General features: G+C 39.8%; 1 protein-coding gene across 1 annotated transcript in view; it reads left to right on the plus strand.

Moving 5' to 3' along the window:
• LOC122687098 (ATP-binding cassette sub-family C member 4-like) overlaps positions 1-21501 on the plus strand; it is a 324734-nt gene that overhangs the window by 102097 nt on the left and 201136 nt on the right. The window contains exon 8 of the mRNA XM_043892538.1: positions 4638-4887. Coding sequence (XP_043748473.1) covers positions 4638-4887 — 250 coding nt within the window. The remainder of the gene's footprint in view (positions 1-4637; positions 4888-21501) is intronic.

Raw genomic sequence — 21501 nt, forward strand, 5'->3', positions numbered from 1 at the left:
TCAACAACTGCTAAAGGATCTTCTCTAGACAGGAAACACAGAAAGGTTGTATAAATGTGAACCCAAAGCAACAAAGTAAATGGCAACGGGACCATACCTATCAATAATTACCTTAAATGTAAATGGGTTGAATGCCCCAACCAAAAGACAAAGACTGGCTGAATGGATACAAAAACAAGACCCCTATATATGCTGTCTACAAGAGACCCACCTCAAAACAAGGAACACGTACAGACTAAAAGTGAAGGGCTGGAAAAAAATATTTCACGCAAACGGAGACCAAAAGAAAGCAGGAGTCACAATACTCATATCAGATAAAATAACTTCAAAATAAAGGCTGTGAAAAGAGACAAAGAAGGACACTACAGAATGATCAAAGGATCAATCCAAGAAGAATATATAACAATTATAAATATATATGCACCCAACATAGGAGCATCGCAATATGTAAGGCAAATGCTAACTAGTATGAAAGAGGAAATTAACAGTAACACAATAATAGTGGGAGACTTCAATACCCCACTCACCACTATGGATAGATCAACTAAACAGAAAATTAACAAGGAAACACAAACTTTAAATGACACAATGGACCAGCTAGACCTAATTGATATCTATAGGACATTTCACCCCAAAACAATCAATTTCACCTTTTTCTCAAGTGCACACGGAAACTTCTCCAGAATAGATCACATCCTGGGCCATAAATCTGGTCTTGGAAAATTCAAAAAAATTGAAATCATTCCAGTTATCTTTTCTGACCACAGTGAAGTAAGATTAGATCTCAATTACAGGAAAAAAAAATATTAAAAATTCAAACATATGGAGGATAAATAACACGCTTCTGAATAATCAACAAATCATATAAGAAATAAAAAAAAATCAAAATATGCATAGAAATGAATGAAAATGAAAACACAACAACCCAAAACCTATAGGACACTGTAAAAGCAGTGCTAATGGGAAGATTCATAGCAATACAGGCTTACCTCAAGAAACAAGAAAAAAGTCAAATAAATAACCTAACTCTACACATAAAGCAACTAGAGAAGGAAGAAATGAAAAACCTCAGGGTTCGTAGAAGGAAAGAAATCTTAAAAATTAAGGCAGAAATAAATGCAAAAGAAACTAAAGAGACCATAGCAAAAATCAACAAAGCTAAAAGCTGGTTTTTTGAAAAAATAAACAAAATTGACAAACCATTAGCAAGACTCATTAAGAAACAAAGGGAGAAGTACCACATTAACAAAATTAGAAATGAAAATGGAGAGATCACAACAGACAACACTGAAATACAAAGGATCATAAGAGACGACTATCAGTAACTCTATGCCAATAAAATGGACAACTTGGAAGAAATGGACAAATTCTTAGAAAAGTATAACTTTCCATAACTGAATCAGAAAGAAATAGAAGATCTTAACAGACCCACCACAAGCAAGGAAATCAAAACTGTAATCAGAAATCTTCCAGCAAACAAAAGCCCAGGACCAGATGGCTTCACAGCTGAATTCTACCAAAAATTTAGAGAAGAGTAACACCTATCTTACTCAAACTCTTCCAGAAAATTGCAGAAGAAGGTAAACTTCCAAACTCATTCTATGAGGCCACCATCACCTTAATTCCAAAGCCAAACAAAGATGCCACAAAAAAAGAAAACTACAGGCCAATATCACTGATGAACATAGATGCAAAAATCCTTAACAAAACTCTAGCAAACAGAATCCAACAACATATTAAAAAAATCATACACCATGACCAAGAGGGCTTTATCCCAGGAATGCAAGGATTCTTTAATATCTGTAAATCAATCAATGTAATACACCACATTAACAAATTGAAAGATAAAAACCATATGATTATCTCAATAGATGCAGAAAAAGCCTTTGACAAAATTCAACATCCATTTATGATAAAAACTCTCCAGAAAACAGGAATAGAAGGAACATACCTCAACATAATTAAAGCTATATATGACAAACCCACAGCAAACATTATCCTCAATGGTGAAAAATTGAAAGCATTTCCCCTAAGATCAGGAACAAGACAAGGGTGCCCACTCTCACCACTACTATTCAACATAGTTTTGGAAGTGTTGGCCACAGCAATCAGAGAAGAAAAAGAAGTAAAATTAAAAGGAATCCAGATAGGAAAAGAAGAGTGAAACTCTCACTGTTTGCAGATGACATGATCCTCTACATAGAAAACCCTAAAGACTCTACCAGAAAATTACTAGAGCTAATCAATGAATACAGTAATGTTGCAGGATATAAAATTAACACACAGAAATCCCTTGCATTCCTATACACTAACAATGAGAAAACAGAAAGAGAAATTAAGGAAACAATACCATTCACCATTGCAACAAAAAGAATAAAATACTTAGGAGTATATCTACCTAAAGAAACAAAAGACCTATACATAGAAAACTATAAAATGCTGATGACAGAAATCAAAGAGGACACAAACAGATGGAAAAATATACCGTGTTCATGGATTGGAAGAATCAATATTGTCAAAATGGCTATACTACCCAAAGCAATCTATAGATTCAATGCAATCCCTATCAAGCTACCAATGGTATTTTTCACAGAACTAGAACAAATAATTTCACAATTTGTATGGAAATACAAAAAACCTCGAATAGCCAAAGTAATCTTGAGAAAGAAGAATGGAACTGGAGGAATCAACCTGCCTGACTTCAGACTCTATAACAAAGCCACAGTCATCAAGACAGTATGGTACTGGCACAAAGGCAGAAATATAGATCAATGAAACAGAATAGAAAGCCCAGAGATAAATCCACGAACCTATGGACACCTTATCTTCGACAAAGGAGGCAAGGATATACAATGGAAAAAAGACAACCTCTTTAACAAGTGGTGGTGGGAGAACTGGTCAACCACTTGTAAAAGAATGAAACTAGAACACTTTCTAACACCATACACAAAAATAAACTCAAAATGGATTAAAGATCTAAATGTAAGACCAGAAACTATAAAACTCCTAGAGGAGAACATAGGCAAAACACTCTCCGACATAAATCACAGCAGGATCCTCTATGACCCTCCTCCAAGAATATTGGAAATAAAAGCAAAAATAAACAAATGGGACCTAATGAAACTTAAAAGCTTTTGCACAACAAAGGAAACTATAAGTAAGGTGAAAAGTCAGCCTTCAGATTGGGAGAAAATAATAGCAAACGAAGCAACAGACAAAGGATTAATCTCAAAAATATATAAGAAACTCCTGCAGCTCAATTCCAGAAAAATAAATGACCCAATCAAAAAATGGGCCAAAGAACTAAACAGACATTTCTCCAAAAAAGACATACACATGGCTAACAAACACATGAAAACATGCTCAACGTCACTCATTATCAGAGAAATGCAAATCAAAACCACAATGAGGTACCATTACATGCCAGTCAGGATGGCTGCTATCCAAAAGTCTATAGGCAATAAATGCTGGAGAGGGTGTGGAGAAAAGGGAACCCTCTTACACTGTTAGTGGGAATGCAAATTAGTACAGCCGTTATGGAGAACAGTGTGGAGATTCCTTAAAAAACTGGAAATAGAACTGCCATATGACCCAGCAATCCCACTTCTGGGCATACACACCGAGGAAACCAGATCTGAAAGAGACACGTGCACCCCAATGTTCATTGCAGCACTGATTATAATAGACAGGACCTGGAAGCAACCTAGATGCCCATCAGCAGACGAGTGGATAAGGAAGCTGTGGTACATATACACCATGGAATATTACTCAGCCATTAAAAAGAATTCATTTGAATCAATTCTAATGAGATGGATGAAACTGAAGCCCATTATACAGAGTGAAGTAAGCCAGAAAGATAAAGACCATTACAGTATACTAACACATATATATGGAATTTAGAAAGATGGTAAGGATAACCCTATATGCAAAACAGAAAAAGAGTTGGTTTCTGTGGGAGAAGGTGAGGGTGGGATGTTTCGAGAGAACAGCATTGAAACATGTATATTATCTAGGGTGAAACAGATCACCAGCCCAGGTTGGATGCATGAGACAAGTGCTCGGGCCTGGTGCACTGGGAAGACCCAGAGGGATTGGGTAGAGAGGGAGGTGGGAGGGGGGACCGGGATGGGGAGTACATATAAATCCATGGCTGATTCATGTCAATGTATGGCAAAAACCACTACAATAATGTAAAGTAATTAGCCTCCAAGTAATAAAATAAATGGGAAAAAAAATAAATAAAAGCAGAGTCTTAACCACTGGGTCACCCATCTTCTTTTCTAAGTTCATGAACTCCTGGAAGGGACAAGTTCTCTCTTTCTGTCATCCTCAAGGTACCCTTCACAGGACTTGTGTTTACGAATGCTTGTTGAATGAATGTTTGAACTCAAGTGTTATTGACCCAAAATGTTTAAAAGTGTGACATTAAGCCTCCATTTAGTTGGGAGAGTGAAGTGATGATGAAGTGTGTGGTCCTTGGGTCAGGGCAGAGCCCCAAGTGTGCACTGTATAGTGTCTCCATGATGTGAGCGATGGTTTATATTAATCTGTGTCCACCCCTTACAAAGGGGCCACTCACACAGGGCGCTTGGATGTTGATGCTTCTTTTAAAATCTATTTCCTTCTCTCTTTTACAGGAAGGAAATTTCTAAGATTCTGAGGAGTTCCTACCTTGATGGAGTGAATTTGATATTCTTTGACACTTCAAGCAAAGTCATCCTTTTTGTCACCTTCACCACCTATGTGCTTCTTGGCAACCTGATCACAGTCAAACAAGTGTTTTTGGCCATAACACTGTACCAAGTTGTGAAGTTTACAGGCATCCTCCTCTTCCCCCTGGCCATCGAGAGTGTAGCAGAAACAGTCGCCAGTGTCCGAAGAATCAAGGTTTGGTGACAGATAACTTTTTAAAGTTTTAGGTAGATTTTAGGTAACATGGTTCCTTTTATTTGGTGTCACTGTGTGCCAGTTAGGTGAGATTTAATGCTTTCAGGCATAGTTGGTAGCTGTTCCAAAATGTCATACATACTCCCCTCTCTTCTTCGGTAGAATACATTACAAATAATGTAAGACCACTGCTCATTTATGAGCAGCAGTAGCAGTGGCACAGGGTTCTTGATGTACAAGTGATGGCTACAGGGCAACTAAGATGTCTAAAAGCAAAAGAAGTAAACAGATTGCATCACCTGTGTTAACTTTAATGACTAGCAACTGTGTTCAGTCCTAGGGTGAATTGGATTCCTCTCTGAATCTGGAGTGGAAGAACTTGCTGAGAGGTCCTGCTCCTTGGACAGGAAGAGTGACCTCAGATTCACTTAATTCACTCTTTAAAAATGGTTTCTTTCCTCCACAGATGGTTTGCTTGTTGATTTCTGAACATGCCTTTTGGATCTGACTTGTCCTCTTTACCCTTACTCTTTAATCCTGTCACTAGTTGGCTTCTTCCTTTCAGATTTGTGATTTCCACCATACCCACTGTCTCCATTTTTTCTAACTTTCTCTGTATTGCCAAGGACAAATAATTTACATCACCAAAATAAGAGCCAGGCATACAGTAGGCTCTGAAGTACTTGCATGTTTATGAGTAGGTCTAAAATGAAGGTAAACTGGCTCTGTGAGCCAGCCTGGGCGTGACTTTGAGTGTCTGGGTTTTATAAAATATTTAATTTCTTTTGTCCTTCTCCTCAGTGGTCGACAGCCAGTAACAGATCTATAGTGAAGTTAGATAGGTTTGGGTGCGATTTTGTTTTATTTTTGGGTCTTATCATAAAAGTTGAATTTTTTTATGATGAAGTTTCTATGTACTATAAAAAAAAAAATGATTACTCGCAAAGCAGATCAGTCCTACAGGGTTAGTTCTGGTCCCCTGAGTTTTATCATTCTTTCTGCCAGGGGCTTCTAGCAACACTCTTAAGGGATGGTCCATTCAGTTCAACAGTTTTTTTCCCCCCTTAGCTTTCGCATCTTGGTAGAAACACTTAGGAGCATCCCTGGACCATGGTCACATTGTCAATGACAGGGCAATGTGTCCAGATGGAGGCTTCATACATGTGCCGTAGTGCTGTGATTTTGTTACAGCGCTGTGACTTTGACACAGCTGCTATCTTTGATCGCTGATTGCCAGGGCTCACTGTGTGGTCTGGGTACACACAAAGTCTTACAGGTTTTCTCATTTAAACCTGACAGCAATTGAATGAGATAAGCATGTGTCCCTGCTTTACAATTAAGGAAACAGGTTTCTGTATCAGGTGAAACAACTCACCCATCCTGTAAATGACATTCTAGGATTCTACCCAAAGCCTGGTTTCTTAGCCATTGTTACATTATTGTCATCTTAGTACCTTCTGCCAAGTGGAGTAACTCCTTACGTGTGATTTACATCAACTAGTCTCACTCTGAATACATGCAAAGGTTCCCTGCTTCCTGAAAAATTAAAAATTTTAACTGTTAGCTCCACTGGCCATTCTGTTTGTTTCCCAGCACTCTGACAAGTGAGGACGGAGGGAGGTGGTGAGGTTGTCTCTATGACTGCCACAATCACCCCCACTTTGGGGTCTTGGCTCACTCTGTTGGGCCCCCTGGGTCGCCTTCTCTTCTCTCATTGATTTAAGCAAATACTGCTGAGCCTCCAGCAGCCCCATGAGCCTCTCCCAGCACTTTAGTTCACACTGATCCAGGGCTTCCATTTATGTACACAGCCAGTACCACGCCACCCAGCATCATGTTGGGTGGGCTGATATTGACTCCCTGGTAGTGTTCCAAGCCCCATGACAACTGACTGTGTCTGGTAGACTGTATCTGATTCTTTAGTGTAGTGCCCGTACCATACTGGACATATCGTGGGCATCAAATACGTACTGGATTGACTGAAACAACAGTTACAGGAAATGGCTGGGAGCCTACAGAGGCCCAGAGTGGCTCAACCTGCACTAGAAGCCAGAGAAATGCAAAGGGAGGGAGCAGACTGGGGTTAGCATTCTTGGAACATTGATCTTTGGTGTGTGTATGTGGTAGTGTGTTTCAACTTAGGGGAGCTGGATCTTATCAAGAGTGGAAATAGATCTGAATGTTCCCTTTGTTTTCTGTGTCTGTCTGTGTATCAAACCAGCCCAGCTGGACTCAGTGGGCCTGCTCTCTAAAGAGAGGAGTTGTGGCTAGCACAGCCTGGTGTTCATGTAGACTCTGCTGGCCTGGCTCCTGGTCTGGGCTCCTGAGTCTTGTAGATAATTAGGAACACTCAGTCTTGATTAACAAAGGTAGTCTGAAAGTCTTGCCCACCATCATGAAATAAAAGAAGATTAAAACCATGAGACTTTATGCTAAAATGTATCTGGAGTCCAATGATGATCTTCACACAGAATTTCCTCCTGTTTGGAGTTGGTCAGTCTTTTCTCTCTCTCTCTCTCTCTCTCTTTTTCTTTTTTCCCTTATTTTCATTTTATTTATTTATTTATTTATTATTTATTTTTTTCATTTATTTTTATTAGTTGGAGGCTAATTACTTTACAATATTGTAGTGGTTTTTGTCATATATTGACATGAATCAGCCATGGATTTACATGTATTCCCCATCCCGATTCCCCCTCCCACCTCCCTTTCATTTATTTATTTTTATTTGGAGGATAATTGCTTTACAATGTTGTGTTGATTTCTGCTGTACAAGATCGTGAATCAGTCATAATTATACATATATCCCCTATTAAACCTCTGATTCTTTTCAATCCTGTGGCCTGTAGCCCACCAGGCTCCTCTGTCCATGGAATTCTCCAGGCAAGAATACTGGAGTTGGTTGCCATTTCCTTTTCCAGCAGTTCTTCCCAACCCAGGGATCGAACCCGGGTCTCCTGCATTGTAGGCAGATTCTTTATCATCTGAGCTATCAGGGAAGCCCTATTTTCATTTTATTTATTTATTTATTTTTAACTGGAGGATAATTACTTTACAATGTTATTTTGGTTTCTGCCATTCAATGTCATGAATCAGTCATAATTATACGTATATATGACCTCCCTCTTACACCTCCCTCCCCTCCACATCCCTCCCCTCTAGGTTGTCACAGCACCAGGTTGAACTCCCTGTGTTACACAGCAACTTCCCTCTAGCTAAGTTGCTCGGTCATGTCCAACTCTTTGCAACCCCCTAGACTGTAGCCTGCTAGGCTCCTCTGTCCATGGGATTCTCCAGGCAAGAATACTGGAGTGGGTTGCCATTTCCTACTCCAGAGGATCTTCCCAACCCAGGGATTGAACCCATGTCTCCTGCATTGGCAAGTTGACTCTTTACCACTGAGCCACCTCTGTTTTACACATGATAGTGGATATATTTCAGTGCTATTTTTCTCTCTCAATGTATGTCCCACCCTCTCCTTCCCCCGCTGTGTCCACAAGTCTGTTCTCTACATCTGCTTCTCCATTCCTTCCCTGCAAATAGATTCATCAGTATCATTTTTCTATATTCCATATTTATGTATTAATTTATGATATTTGTTTTTCTTTTTCTGACTTACTTCTCTATATATAACAGGCTGTAGTTTCATCTACCTCACTACAACTGACTCAAATTCATTCCTTTAATGGAATTGCCAACATTCGTTGAATCTTAGAGAAAGCAAGGGAATTCCAGAAAAACATTTATTTCTGCTTCATTGACTATGCTAAAGTCTATGACGGTTTGGATCACAACAAACAATGGAAAATTCTTAAAGAATTGGGAATACAGATCATCTTATCTGTTTTCTGAGAAACCTGTATGCAGGTCAAGAAGCAACAGTTAGAACTGGACATGGAAAAATGGACTGGTTCAAAATTGGGAAAGGAATACAACAAGGCTGCATATTGTCACCATGTTTATTTAACTTATATGCAGAGTACATCATGAGAAATGCCAGACTGGCATTTGTTAGTTATAAACTGGAATTAATAATGCTGGGAGAAATATCAGCAACCTCAGATATGCAGATGATACTACTCTAATGGCACAAAGCAAAGAAGAACTAAAGAGCCTCTTAATGAGGGTGAAAAAGGAGAGTGAAAAAGCTGGTTTAAAACTCAGTATTAAAAAATTAAGATCCTGGCATCTGATCCCATCATTTCATGGTAAATAGAAGGGGAAAAGTTCTAAGCAGTGACAGATTTTCTCTTCTTGAGCTCTAAAATCACTGCTGACTGCAGCCTTGAGATTAGAAGACACTTGTTTCTTGGAAGGAAAGCTATGACAAACCTAGACAGCACATTAAAAGGGAAAGACATCATCTTGCTAACAAGATGTAAGGTCTGTATAGTCAAAGTTATGGTCTTTCTAGTAGTCATGTATGGATGTGAGAGCTGGACCATAAAGAAGGCTGAGCACCAAAAAATTTATGCTTTCAAATTGTGGTGCTGGAGAAGACTTGTGAAAGTCCCTTGGACTGCAAAGAGATCAAACCAGTCAATCCTAAAGGAAATCAACCCTGGATATTCATAGGAAGGACTGATGTTGAAGCTGCAACTCCAATACTTTGGCCACATGATGCAAAGAGCTAACTCAATGGAAAAAACTCTGATGCTGGGAAAGATTGAGGGCAGGAGATGAAGCAGGCAACAGAGGATGAGATGGTTGGATGACATCACTGATTCAATGGACTTGAACTTGGGCAAACTCCAGGAGATGGTGAAGGACAGGGAGGCCTGGTGTGCTGCAGTCCATGAGGTTGCAAAGAGTCAGACACGACTTAGTGATGGAAAAACAACAAACATGCCATTGTATATATGTAACACAATTTCTTTATCCATTCATCTGTTGATGAATATCTAGATTGCTTCCATGTCCTGGCTATTGTAAATAGTGCCACAGTGAACATTGAGGTACACATGTCTTTTTGAATTATGGTTTTCTCAGGGTGAATGCTCAGTTGTGAATTGCTGGATCATATGGTAGTTTTATTCCTAGATTTTTAAGGACTTCCATACTGTTCTCCATAGTGGCTGTATCGATTTACATTCCCACTAACAGTGTAAGAGGGTTCCCCTTTCTCCACATCCTCTCCAACATTTATTGTCTGAAGGCTTTTCGATGATGGCCAATCTGAGTGGTATGAGGTGGTACTTCATTTAGTTTTGATTTGTGTTTCTCTAATAATGAGTAATGTCGAGCATCTTTTCATGTGTTTGTTGGCTATCTGTATGTCTTTGGAAAAGTGTCTGTTTAGATCTTCTGCCCATTTTTTGATTCGGTTGTTTGTTTTCCTGATAAGTTTCATGAGCTGCTTATATATTTTGTAGATTAATCCTTTTCAGTTGTTTCATCTGCAATTATTTTCTCCCATTCTAATGATTGTCTTTTCATCATGTTTATTGTTTCTTTTGCTGTGCAAAAGCTTTTAAGTTTGACTATATCCCTCTTGTTTATTTTTGTTTTTATTCCCATTACTCTAGGAATTGGGTCAAAGAGAATCTTGCTGTGATTTATGTCAAAGAGTGTTCTGCCTACTTTTCCTCTAAAAGTTTTATAGTTTCTGACCTTACATTTAAGTCTTTAATCCATTTCAAGTTTATTTTTGTGTGTGGTGTAGGAAGTGTTCTAATACCTTTCTTTTATATGTAGCTGTCCAGTTTTTTCATTATCACTGATTGAAGAGGCTGTCTTTTCTCCATGTATGTTAGTCTTTTTTTCTCTTTAGGCCTTTGTCTAATTGCATGAGGCCCACCCACATTATACAGGTGTCTCACTGGTCTCGGAACCTAGGGTAGACAAAGTGTGAGCTGGGAAGCTGGATGAAAGTGCAAGGAGCCATAGGAAATACAGACATGCTTTATTTGCTAGTGGCTGATGCAGCAGCAGCAGAGATTTTCAGGTGGGCTTATAAGATATACACGAACAGAAGTGGCAAGTGGCCAAGCTGTTGCTTTTTATTGTGTGTGTGCAGTGCTATAGATGATCTCAGCCATTACATAATCATGTAACATCATTGTTTATAGGAAGTGGGGCAAAAGAGCCAGACCATTGCCATCTAGGCTACTTAGTATTCTTTTACAGAAGGATAATCTGCTTTACTGAGTCTACTGCTTTTAATACTAATCTCATCTAAAAATACTTTCATTGTAATAACCAGATGTGTTTGAGCAGGTGTCTGAAGTCTGTGGTTTAGTCAAGTTGGTGTGAAATTAACCATCACACACTCCTTAATCCCCATCTCTTCCTTTGAGCTCATGGATGACTTTGCCCTCACTAAACCACTTCCTTCCCTGAACTCCAGACTTATCTAAAGGGCAGATACAGTGCCTGATTCATCTTTGTAGTCCTCACAAATAGCAGGTGCCCAGAAAGTATTTAACTGAAGGAACCATCCAGCTCCATCATGTCTGGGAGGGATTATGCAAATGCCTAACCACTAAGCATGGTTTTAGTGGGAAAAATGTTAACTCTTATTCTTTGGTGGATTATGTGGTGCACCAAAGAGTGTTGCACAAAAGGGGTCCTAAATAAGGTTTTTAGGGAATTGTGCTAAAATATTTGGGTAGGATTTTTTTTTCCACCAAAATTCAACTGAACTGTGTCTGAGGCTTGAAATTCCTTCCTATGTAGGTGTGTGCAATAACATTAACATTATGACCTGCTGAGAACTTTGAATTTTCCTGGTGCTGACTTTGTTAGGTTTTTTTGTGTCCTGGTAAAGGAAGCACCTTTGGTTTGGGCAAGAAACATCAATTTTCTTTCATGTACATAAAATTTCTGGCAGGAAGATGGCCTAGGAATTGAGATCTTTTTGACAGTCATTTTCAGTAAACGTGGGACAAATGGCCAAGAATAGAGTGATGAGAAGGGTTAGTGTCAGAATGGCAAATTGCTTCCTGGTGGGTTGAAATCATTATTGAAATATGTAAAATTAAAAATTTTAGATTTTAGCCTCTTTTTAAGTTCCTTTGATTTCTCTAACCCTTAAAAAGGTTAGTTCTCTAGTTTATCAGAATCACTTGGAGTGCGTATTAAAACTAAGTGATCACACCTTGGAGATTCTGATTCACTAGGTGTTGGCTGGAGTCCAAGGTGTCTATTAATATGCATTTAGTCAATGTCCCTGGGTACCTGAAAATAGGCCACATTTGGGAAACAGTGCCCTAGTTGTGGAAAAGAGCAAAGAATTCCAAACTGTGCAAATCCAATAGAGAGGATGTCAAGATCATTTGAAAAGTAAAATTAGTTGAGAGGAAAAACCTGTCTTGGTTTACACTAGGTGTTTTAGGTGCAAATTTGGAATTTATTCAGCTATTCCATCACCAAGACAATTGAATAAATAATTGAAGCCTGGCACAGGCTTGGTGTGTATGTATAATGGCTGGTAAGGAAATACAGAGAAGTCTGTCCTCCTTGGAATTTCTTTCATCAAGTTGGGGGTTAATAACAAACCAAATAGTGAAACTCATTGTGGATGTGTGTTTTTATGTCATTAGTCCTTGGAAGGAGAAGTCTGAGGTTAAATGAGGTACTTTTTCGAGATGTTGGTTTAATTTTGGAGATGGTACTTCCTGGGAAGACTGGAGAATTTCATGTGTGAGGGTGGGTGAGGTGGGAAGCTGATACTTTCCATTTTCATGGGGATGGTGACTGTGACAAAGGCTTTTAGTGCATAAGAAGGAACCAAAAATGTCTGAGGCTGCAGAGTAGAGAGTACTGGAGGCCTGAGCAGGGAACTGCACAGGAAAACAAAAGTTAAGGTTTTTAGTGTCTCAGAACTCCACCTGGCTGCAGCTTTGGAACTGGACAGGGAGGTGGGGTGGGGACCTAGAACAGAGCCAGGGAGATGAGTGTGTCAGGAGGCTGATGCAGTACATGGGCCAGGGATGAGATGATGTGGTTTGGTTTAGAGTGAAATAGACTTGGCCAGATTTCAGAGCATTCAAGCATAACTCAGGGCATGTCGTGAATTGGGTATGGCAGGAAGGAGAGGTGAATGCTGGGCTGTTTCGGGTTACAAGGCTGTAAAATACCTGGATTTGTTGAAATATGGAGTTCTAATATGCTGGCAAATTTGGAAACTCAGCAGTAGCCACAGGACTGGAAAAGGTCAGTTTTCATTCCAATCCCAAATAAGACAATGCCAAAGAATGTTCAAATTACTGAACAATTTCACTCCTCTCACATGCTAGCAAAGTAATGCTCAAAAATTTCCAAGCTAGACTTCAACAATATGTGAACTGAGAACTTCCAGATGTTCAAGCTGGATTTAGAAAAGGCAGAGGAACCAGAGATCAAATTTCCAACATTCTTTGGATTATAGAAAAAGCAAGAGAGTTCCAGAAAAATATCTACCTCTGCTTTATTGACTATGCCAGAGGATTTGATAGTGTGGATCACAAAAGTACTGTCAAAAATTCTTCAAGAGTTGGGAATACCAGACCACCTTACCTGCCTCCTGAGAGATCTGTATGCAGGTCAAGAAGCAACAGTTAGATCCAGACATGGAACAATGGACTGGTTCCAAATACAGAAAAGAGTACATCAAGGCTGTATATTGTCACCCTGCTTATTTAACTTATATGCAGAGTATATCATGAGAAACACTGGACTAGATGAAGCACAAGCTGGAATCAAGATTGCCAGGAGAAATATCAATAACCTCAGATATGTAGATGACAGCACCCTTATGGCAGAAAGTGAAGAAGAACTAAAGAGCATCTTGATGAAAGTGAAAGAGGAGAGCCAAAAAGCTGGCTTAAAACTCAACATTCATAAAATGAAGATCATGGCATCCAATCCCATCACTCCATGGCAAATAGATAACGAAACAATGGAAACAGTGAGAAACTTTATTTTATTTTTTTTTTTGGCTACAAAATCACTGCAGATGGTGACTGCAGCCATGAAATTAAAAGACGCTTGCTCCTTGGAAGAAAGGCTATGACAAACCTCAATTCAGTTCAATTCAGTCACTCAGTCCTTTCTGACTGTTTGCGACCCCATAGATGCAGCACACCAGAACTTTCTGTCTATCACCAACTCCCAGAGTTTCCCCAAATTCATGTCCATTGAGTCGGTGATGCCATACAACCACCTCATCCTCTGTCGTCCCCTTCTCCTCCCGCCTTTAATCTTTCCCAGCATCAGGGTCTTTTCTAATGAGTCAGCTCTTCACATCAGCTGGCCAAAGGATTGGAGTTTCAGCTTCAGCATCACTCCTAATGAACACTCAGGACTGATCTCCTTTAGGATGGACTGGTTGGATCTCCTTGCAGTACAAGGGACTCTCAAGAGTCTTCTCCAGCACCACAGTTCAAAAGCATCAATTCTTCAGCACTCAGCTTTCTTTATGGTCCAACTCTCACATCCATACATGACTACTGGAAATACCATAGCCTTGACTAGAAGGACCTTTGTTGGCAACGTAATGTCTCTGCATGTTAATATGCTGTCTAGGTTGGTCATAACTTTCCTTCCAAGGAGTAAGTGTCTTTTAATTTCATGGCTGCCGTCACCATCTGCAGTGATTTTGGAGCCCCAAAATATGAAGTCAGCCACTGTTTCCACTGCTTCCCCATCGATTTGCCATGAAGAGATAGGATCAGATACCATGATCTTAGTTTTCTGAATGTTGAACTTTAAGCCAACTTTTTCACTCTCCTCTTTCACTTTCATCAAGAGACTCTTTAGTTCTCCTTCACTTTCTGCTATAAAGGTGGTGTCATCTGCATATCTGAGGTTATTGATATTTCTCTTGGCGATCTTGATTCCAACTTGTGCTTCATCCAGCCCAATGTTTCTCATGATGTACTCTGCATATAAGTTAAATAAGCAGGGTGACAATATACAGCCTTGAAGTACTCCTTTTCCTATTTGGAAGAAGTCTGTTGTTCCATGTCCAGTTCTAACTGTTGCTTCCTGACCTGCATACAGATTTCTCAAGAGGCAGGTCAGGTGGTCTGGTATTTCCATCTCTTTCAGAATTTTCCACAGTGTATTAAAAAGCAGAGACAATACCTTGCCGACAAAGATCCATATTGTCAAAGCTATGGTTTTTCCAGTAGTCATGTATGGATGTGAGAGTTGGACCATAAAGAAAGCTGAGCACTGAAGAATTGATGCTTTTGAACTATGGTGTTGGAGAAGACTTTTGAGAATCCCTTGAACTGCAAGGAGACTCAACTAGTCAATCCTCAAGGAAATCAGTCCTGAATATTCATTGAAAGGACTGATTCTGAAGCTGAAACTCCAAAACTTTGACCACCTGATGCTAAGAGCTGACTCATTAGAAAAGACCCTGATGCTGGGAAAGATTGAAAGTGGGAGGAGAAGGGGATAACAGAGCATGAGATGGTTGGATGGCATCACTGACTCAGGGGATGTGAGTTTGAGCAAGCTGCTGGAGATGGTGAAGTACAGGGAAGCCTGGCATGCTGCAGTCATTAGGGTCACAAAGAATTGGACACGACTGAGTGACTGAACAACAAGGGGAAGAGAAGATTATAAACTTGGTTTTGTATTCTGAGAGGCTTTTGAAATCCCCGTGTTTGCTATACGATCCACCCCAATGACCAACCAAGTCTGATTCAACCTCCTTTCTAGTTTCTAAAAGGAAATAGGAAATGAATATAATTATCTGATCTGATGTTCATTTTTCTTCCTTCCCATGCCTCTAACTTATATGTGTTAATCCGAATTAAAAGGTGAATTTGGAAACAGGAAAGGAAGAAAAGTTCAGTGGAGTTTACTGACTAGGTGATCAGAACTGGGCAAGGTTTGATCATAGATCATTTGGAATCGTTATGAGGTATAGAGTTTAGAACAAGGCATGGTGTTGAGTCCTGCTGCTTCCTGCACCCTGGTATTTGGTAGACTGTATGGTCATCTCTCATAATTTCCACTTATGTCTGGGAGCCCTAGGAAGAAAATCTACCACCCCTGCCCACCTTGGAATGGGTTTAGGGGTGTTACCTGTGGACCTGCATATGGGTTTCATAACATTGTATCTTCTTGTTTACACATGCTTTTCAATTTCCTTTTTTTCATGTACAGAAAATGAAGATTTATTGATATTATAACCTCATAACCAAGAAGTCCGTCTATTTTTCTCTAAGTGAAGAAAGGGGCCCTGTGGTTTTGGCATTGCATTATTTCAATAGGATTTCAAAAGAGCTTGTTTTAACTTCAAAGCACTAAAAATCTTAAATAACTTTTACATCCAGTAAAATGTGTCTCTTAGGTTATATTGTTCACAAAGCTGCTTAGATTTCCCCCATCAGCCATTGGAATGTCAGTCTTTTTTGGCTGTAGTTCTGACCTTGATACTTTCCTGCATGACCTGTGCTTGTCCTACACTTCATGGTGAGATAGGCTGGGGTGTGGGATGCTTTACTGGACTGTTTATAGGTGAAAAACATCTCTTTGAGCAACAAAATATAAAGAAACTATAAGAGACTAAAAATAACTGCATGCACTGGCAGTTGGGATAAATTATGAGCAATAAGATACAAAAGGCCAAAACCAAACTGTCATTTCTGAGGTACCCAGAGCAAAAGCAATGTACTGCACATGATCCCTGCACATAGCACCATCAAAAGGGTGGGCAGAGCACCTAAGCCACCTCTTCAGCCCCACTCACTGATCTACCTCAACTTTCACTCCATTTAAGGAACTAGCTTACCCCCCCACCCCCAGCCCCCTGTGAGTGAGCAAGGACACCTGTTAGTTGTTTTCAGTCCTAAGTCAAAGTGCACTCTTCTTATTACATGGTGGTCCAATACATCAGAGACAATGTGTTGAGGCAAGAAATACAACTTTATTTGGAAAGTTATCTGATCAAGAAAATGGCAGACTAGTATCTCAAAATAACCATCTTATTTGGTTCTGGATGCCAGTTTCTTTTTTTTTTTTTTTTTTAATTTTTTTATTAGTTGGAGGCTAATTACTTCACAACATTTCAGTGGGTTTTGTCATACATTGATATGAATCAGCCATAGATTTACACTTATTCCCCATCCCGATCCCCCCTCCCACCTCCCTCTCCACCCGATTCCTCTGGGTCTTCCCAGTGTACCAGGCCCGAGCACTTGTCTCATGCATCCCACCTGTTGGATGCCAGTTTCTTTTGTAGACTACAGAGCAGGAAGAGGTGAGGAAGTAAAGTAAAAAGGTCATTAATCTTGCAAATATCTCCAGAATGGCCAGCCTCGGATAGGGTACATATTAATTTCTTTTTTTTTGCAGCCATTCTCAGGTGGACAGCTTCAGGATGTTTCTGTGAACAAAGGCATTTTGGTTTAACATTCAGACAGAGAGGCAGGGTTCCATGAGGGCAGGCCATTATATATGCTTATAGCTATAGACAATGATTATAATAACAAAAGTTACAACAAACAAAGTTGAAAGTAAAGGAAACAGATCCAACATGGAATCAGACTTTGTTCTTATCTGTTACACTCCCTCATATTGCAGCATGAGTCCCACTAAAGCTTTGCCTGAATTTCTCATCTGGCCTCTTATTAATTTCTAGTGATTCAAGGGTCCAAGAACCCAGGTCTGTGAGAGTGGCTCTAATGGCAACTTAATTTCTGTTTTTTCATCACCCTGATTGCTAGAGAATTCAGCCAGCAGTTCTGGCACCCTTACAAGCTGATCAGATGTTGACTGAAGTCTTATCTAACCTCTGAAAGATTGTAACTTCCCCCTCAGATGTGTTATTTATAGACAAGTGCTCAACAGATTTACTTCCTCACTTAAGGCATAATTTTTCTTTCTTTTTTTTTTTTGAAGGTGGAGAATTCTATATTCTGATATGCACACACCGAATATTAAGTTTTATGTTTTGGCAATATGTTTAAGCTGCAATTGGAAATTCTGCCTTGACAAGATTTATAATATATATAACTTTTTTCTTGTTGCTGTGTTAGCTCTGACTACGCAAGGCTGTAGCTTGTCTGTGGTTGGACTGATTTGAACAGCCTTACAGTCTGTTCCTTCCTTTAGCTGATACCCATGATGGGCCGACTCTGCAAGGTTCAGTCTCATTAGAGTTGGGACTGTGTCTGTAAGTGCTTGAATGACATCGTTATCCACCCTCTATGATGTAATGGGAATCCCTTATGGGAATTCAGAGTAAGGAGGTAAGTGTCAGCTGGAGACATCCTGACTGGCTCCCAGGAGGATTAGTATTTGAGATGATGCAGAAGAATGGGTGGAGTTAGTACTCAGGGTCTCCAGGCAGAGGCCACTTGGGGAGTGTGGACTTAGGTGCTGTTGGTCACTGGAGGGTTTTAAGAATGGTGAGCACTCTTAGAGGTGTTGTAAAGAGATCAGGAGGAAGTGGTGTTGGGAAGGACTGTGAAAGGAACTGTTACCAGGGTTCTTAGCCTCCTTAATCAATAGAAATTGACTAGAGCCCAGACAAGAAATTCAGGCCAGGCTTTATCGGAGCCCCTTCTCCAGCAGCCGAGAGGGAGAACAAATAATAGTTTCCCTTGCTTGCTCGCTCCCCGATGAGGGGCAAGCCTGTTCCTTATATGGGGAGAGGGTAGGGTTGTGTCCAGGGGCCAGGACACAGGTGTGGTTTATGTGTTTTGTCCACTCCTAAGGTGGTATTGTGTGCAGGGGCATGTGCAGTACCCTGCTTTTGTTCTGACATGCTTTTTTTTTTTTTTCCTCTAGGCTTTTCAAGAAGTGGCAGATGGGGTTTTTTATTTCTTTGTATCTTTTGGGTCCAGAATTTGCCCCAACTGCGCATGCACACAGTTATTTTTAGTCCCATAAGATTTCTTTGTAGTTGGTTGCTAGAGGAGAGATGTGTTCCAGGTGTAAGCATTGCAGCACTACAGCAAAAGGTCCCAGGTCCCAGCTTGTCTCAAAACCAGCAAAAGAAAAGTTGTATCAGTATTTGAAAAGATTAATAGTGAGAGTCTGAAATTGTGTTGTTTTAAGAAAAAAGCAGAATTGGAAGAAGGATGAGCTGTGTCAGAACAGGTGAGAGACCATACCTGGCTGACGATGGGAGAGGTGGTGTGGAGAGTGAACTCAGGCTGTGGTGGTTGAGTCTGCAGAGGGGTCCTTAGACCACCACCCGTCCATCCTGCCTCCTGTTGAACACAAGCTCAGGGCAGGTAGGAGTAGCTATGCCATGTTAGGTTCTCAGTGAACCTGGATGAGAGGAAGAGGGAAACAGTTGATCACATCTCCTACCAGTTGGGCTTTGAGAGAAATGCGAGGATCCTGTCTTCCTTTTCCTGCACAGACACAAGTTATCATGTTCTATTTTTACCAGTTGTTCTTTTCTTTTCCTTTGAAAAAATTTTATTTCAAATTATACATACATAAAAAAAGACTGGGGCAAAGATTTATTTGCTTGCCATTTACATCATACATTCTCCCCCAACAAAGAGTTTTGTTATAAAGTAAAGCAATTCTTTATTTTTTGGGGACCCAAAATCACTGCAGATGGTGACTACAGCCATGAAATTAAAAGACACTTGCTCCTTAGAAAAGCTATCACCAACCTAAACAGGATATTAAAAAGCAGGGACATTACTTTGCCAACAAATGTATGTCTAGTCAAAGCTATGGTTTTTCCAGTAGTCATGTATGGATGTGAGAGTTGGACTATAAAGAAAGCTGAGCACCAAAGAATTGATGCTTTTGAACTATGGTGTTGGAGAAGACTCTTGAGAGTCCCTTGAACTGCTAGGAGAGTCAGTCAATCCTCAGCGAAATCAGTCCTGAATATTCATTGGAAGGACTGACGCTGAAGCTGAAACTCCAATACTTTGGCCACCTGATGTGAAGAACTGACTCATTGGAAAAGACCCTATTACTGGGAAAGATTGAAGGCAGGAGAAGATGACAGAGGATGAGATGGTTGGATGGCATCACCAACTTGATAGACATGAGTTTGAGCAAGCTCTGGCAGTTGGTGATGGACAGGGAAGCCTGGTGTGCTTCAGTCTATGGGGTCTCAAAGAGTCGGGCACGACTGAACGACTGAACTGAACTGAATTGTGTTGTGAATTTCTTCTCTTTCAGGGATTCACAGTAAAAATATCTAAGAATACTAGTGTACCTTTCACAGAAAACTTTTATGTAAAGCTTATCAGATTGAGTATTTGGTAGTGGGAGAATCCCAGGGAGAGAGAAAACTACTAATGAAAAGTACCAGGCTGGTTAAACTTCCACCATGCGATTTTCTAGTGGTTTCAAGAAGGTTCTGCCTCTTATGTGTTCCTTCATGTTTTTCATATTTAGAAAAGCTTTTTTTCCTTACTAAACAAAGTAAGTTTAGTAAATTATAATTTGTTTGAAATAATTTAAATAATTTAAAGTTTGTTAAATTATCGAATAAACTATTAAATAATTTGCCTCCCTACTTATACTTATCAACAATAAATATGTCAAAGTAGAATACTTATACTTATCAACAGTAAATGTGTCAAATGATAAACATCAGGTGTCATTGATGTTCTGACAAAGACAGACTGAACAATGAAACTTTAAGTGGGTAAATGTATGATTGTCATTAGTTTTTTTTCAAGTTCTGAATACATACTCCTGTTAATGTTTCTTTGCACTCAAGGAACCTAAGGAGAGACCACTTGTAAAGAAACTTTCTCACTAAAGCTGTGCTCTACTAGTTACCAAGTTTTGAGTCCATTGTGGTCTGTTAGATCATAACAAATGTCTCTGTGACATCACTGAGCTTGTTTGTGATTGGTAACTAGGAGAATGAACTCAGTGTAACATGGAGTTATTCTGGTTCTTTGGCCTGGGACTCTGAAATAGCAAAGTGACATTTTAACTTTTAGAAGGAAAGGGAAAAAGTTCTCATTCATTGCAGATCTATTCTTAGAGAAGTACTGACATCGCAGGCTCTCCCTAAAGAAAGGCACATGCCCATCTGGTATGACTCTGGGCCCCAGCAGGTGACTCTGGGCCCCAGCATGTTGTACTTCCTCCTGTACTCAGAGTTCCTCTTCCACCTGCTCTGCTCAGATTTGGAGGTGGATATTCCCATTTTACTGTTTCTTTCTCTGTGTGTGTGTGTGTGTGTGTGTGTGTGTGCATTTTTAACATCTGCTGAGGTGGTCTCCACTGAACATTGAGTTGCCTGTTCACTGGGCTATCCAGGTTATCTCTGTAGGTACAAGTTTTTTTTTTTTTTTAAACTTATTTATTTTTAACTGAAGGATAATTGCTTTACAGTATTGCATTGGTTTCTACCAAACATCAACACGAATCAGCCATAGGTTTACCCATGCTCCTCCCACTTGAACATCCCTCCCACACCCCTCCCCATCTCACCCCTCTAGGTTGTTACCCACCCCTGATTAGAGCTCCCTGAGTCTAAAGAAAATTCCCATTGGCTTTCTCTTTTACAAATGGTAATGCATGTTTCCATTTTACTCTCTCCATACATACCTCTCCTTCCTCCCCCACTTGCCTTCTCTGTAAGTCTGTTCTCTATGTGTCTTTATTGCTGCTCTGCAAATAGGTTAAATCTGTATTATCTTTCTAGATTCCACATATGTGCATTAGTATTTGATATTGTTT

Source organism: Cervus elaphus, chromosome 30 (genome assembly GCF_910594005.1).
Source record: "Cervus elaphus chromosome 30, mCerEla1.1, whole genome shotgun sequence".
In the NCBI taxonomy this organism is placed as follows: Eukaryota; Metazoa; Chordata; class Mammalia; order Artiodactyla; family Cervidae; genus Cervus; species Cervus elaphus.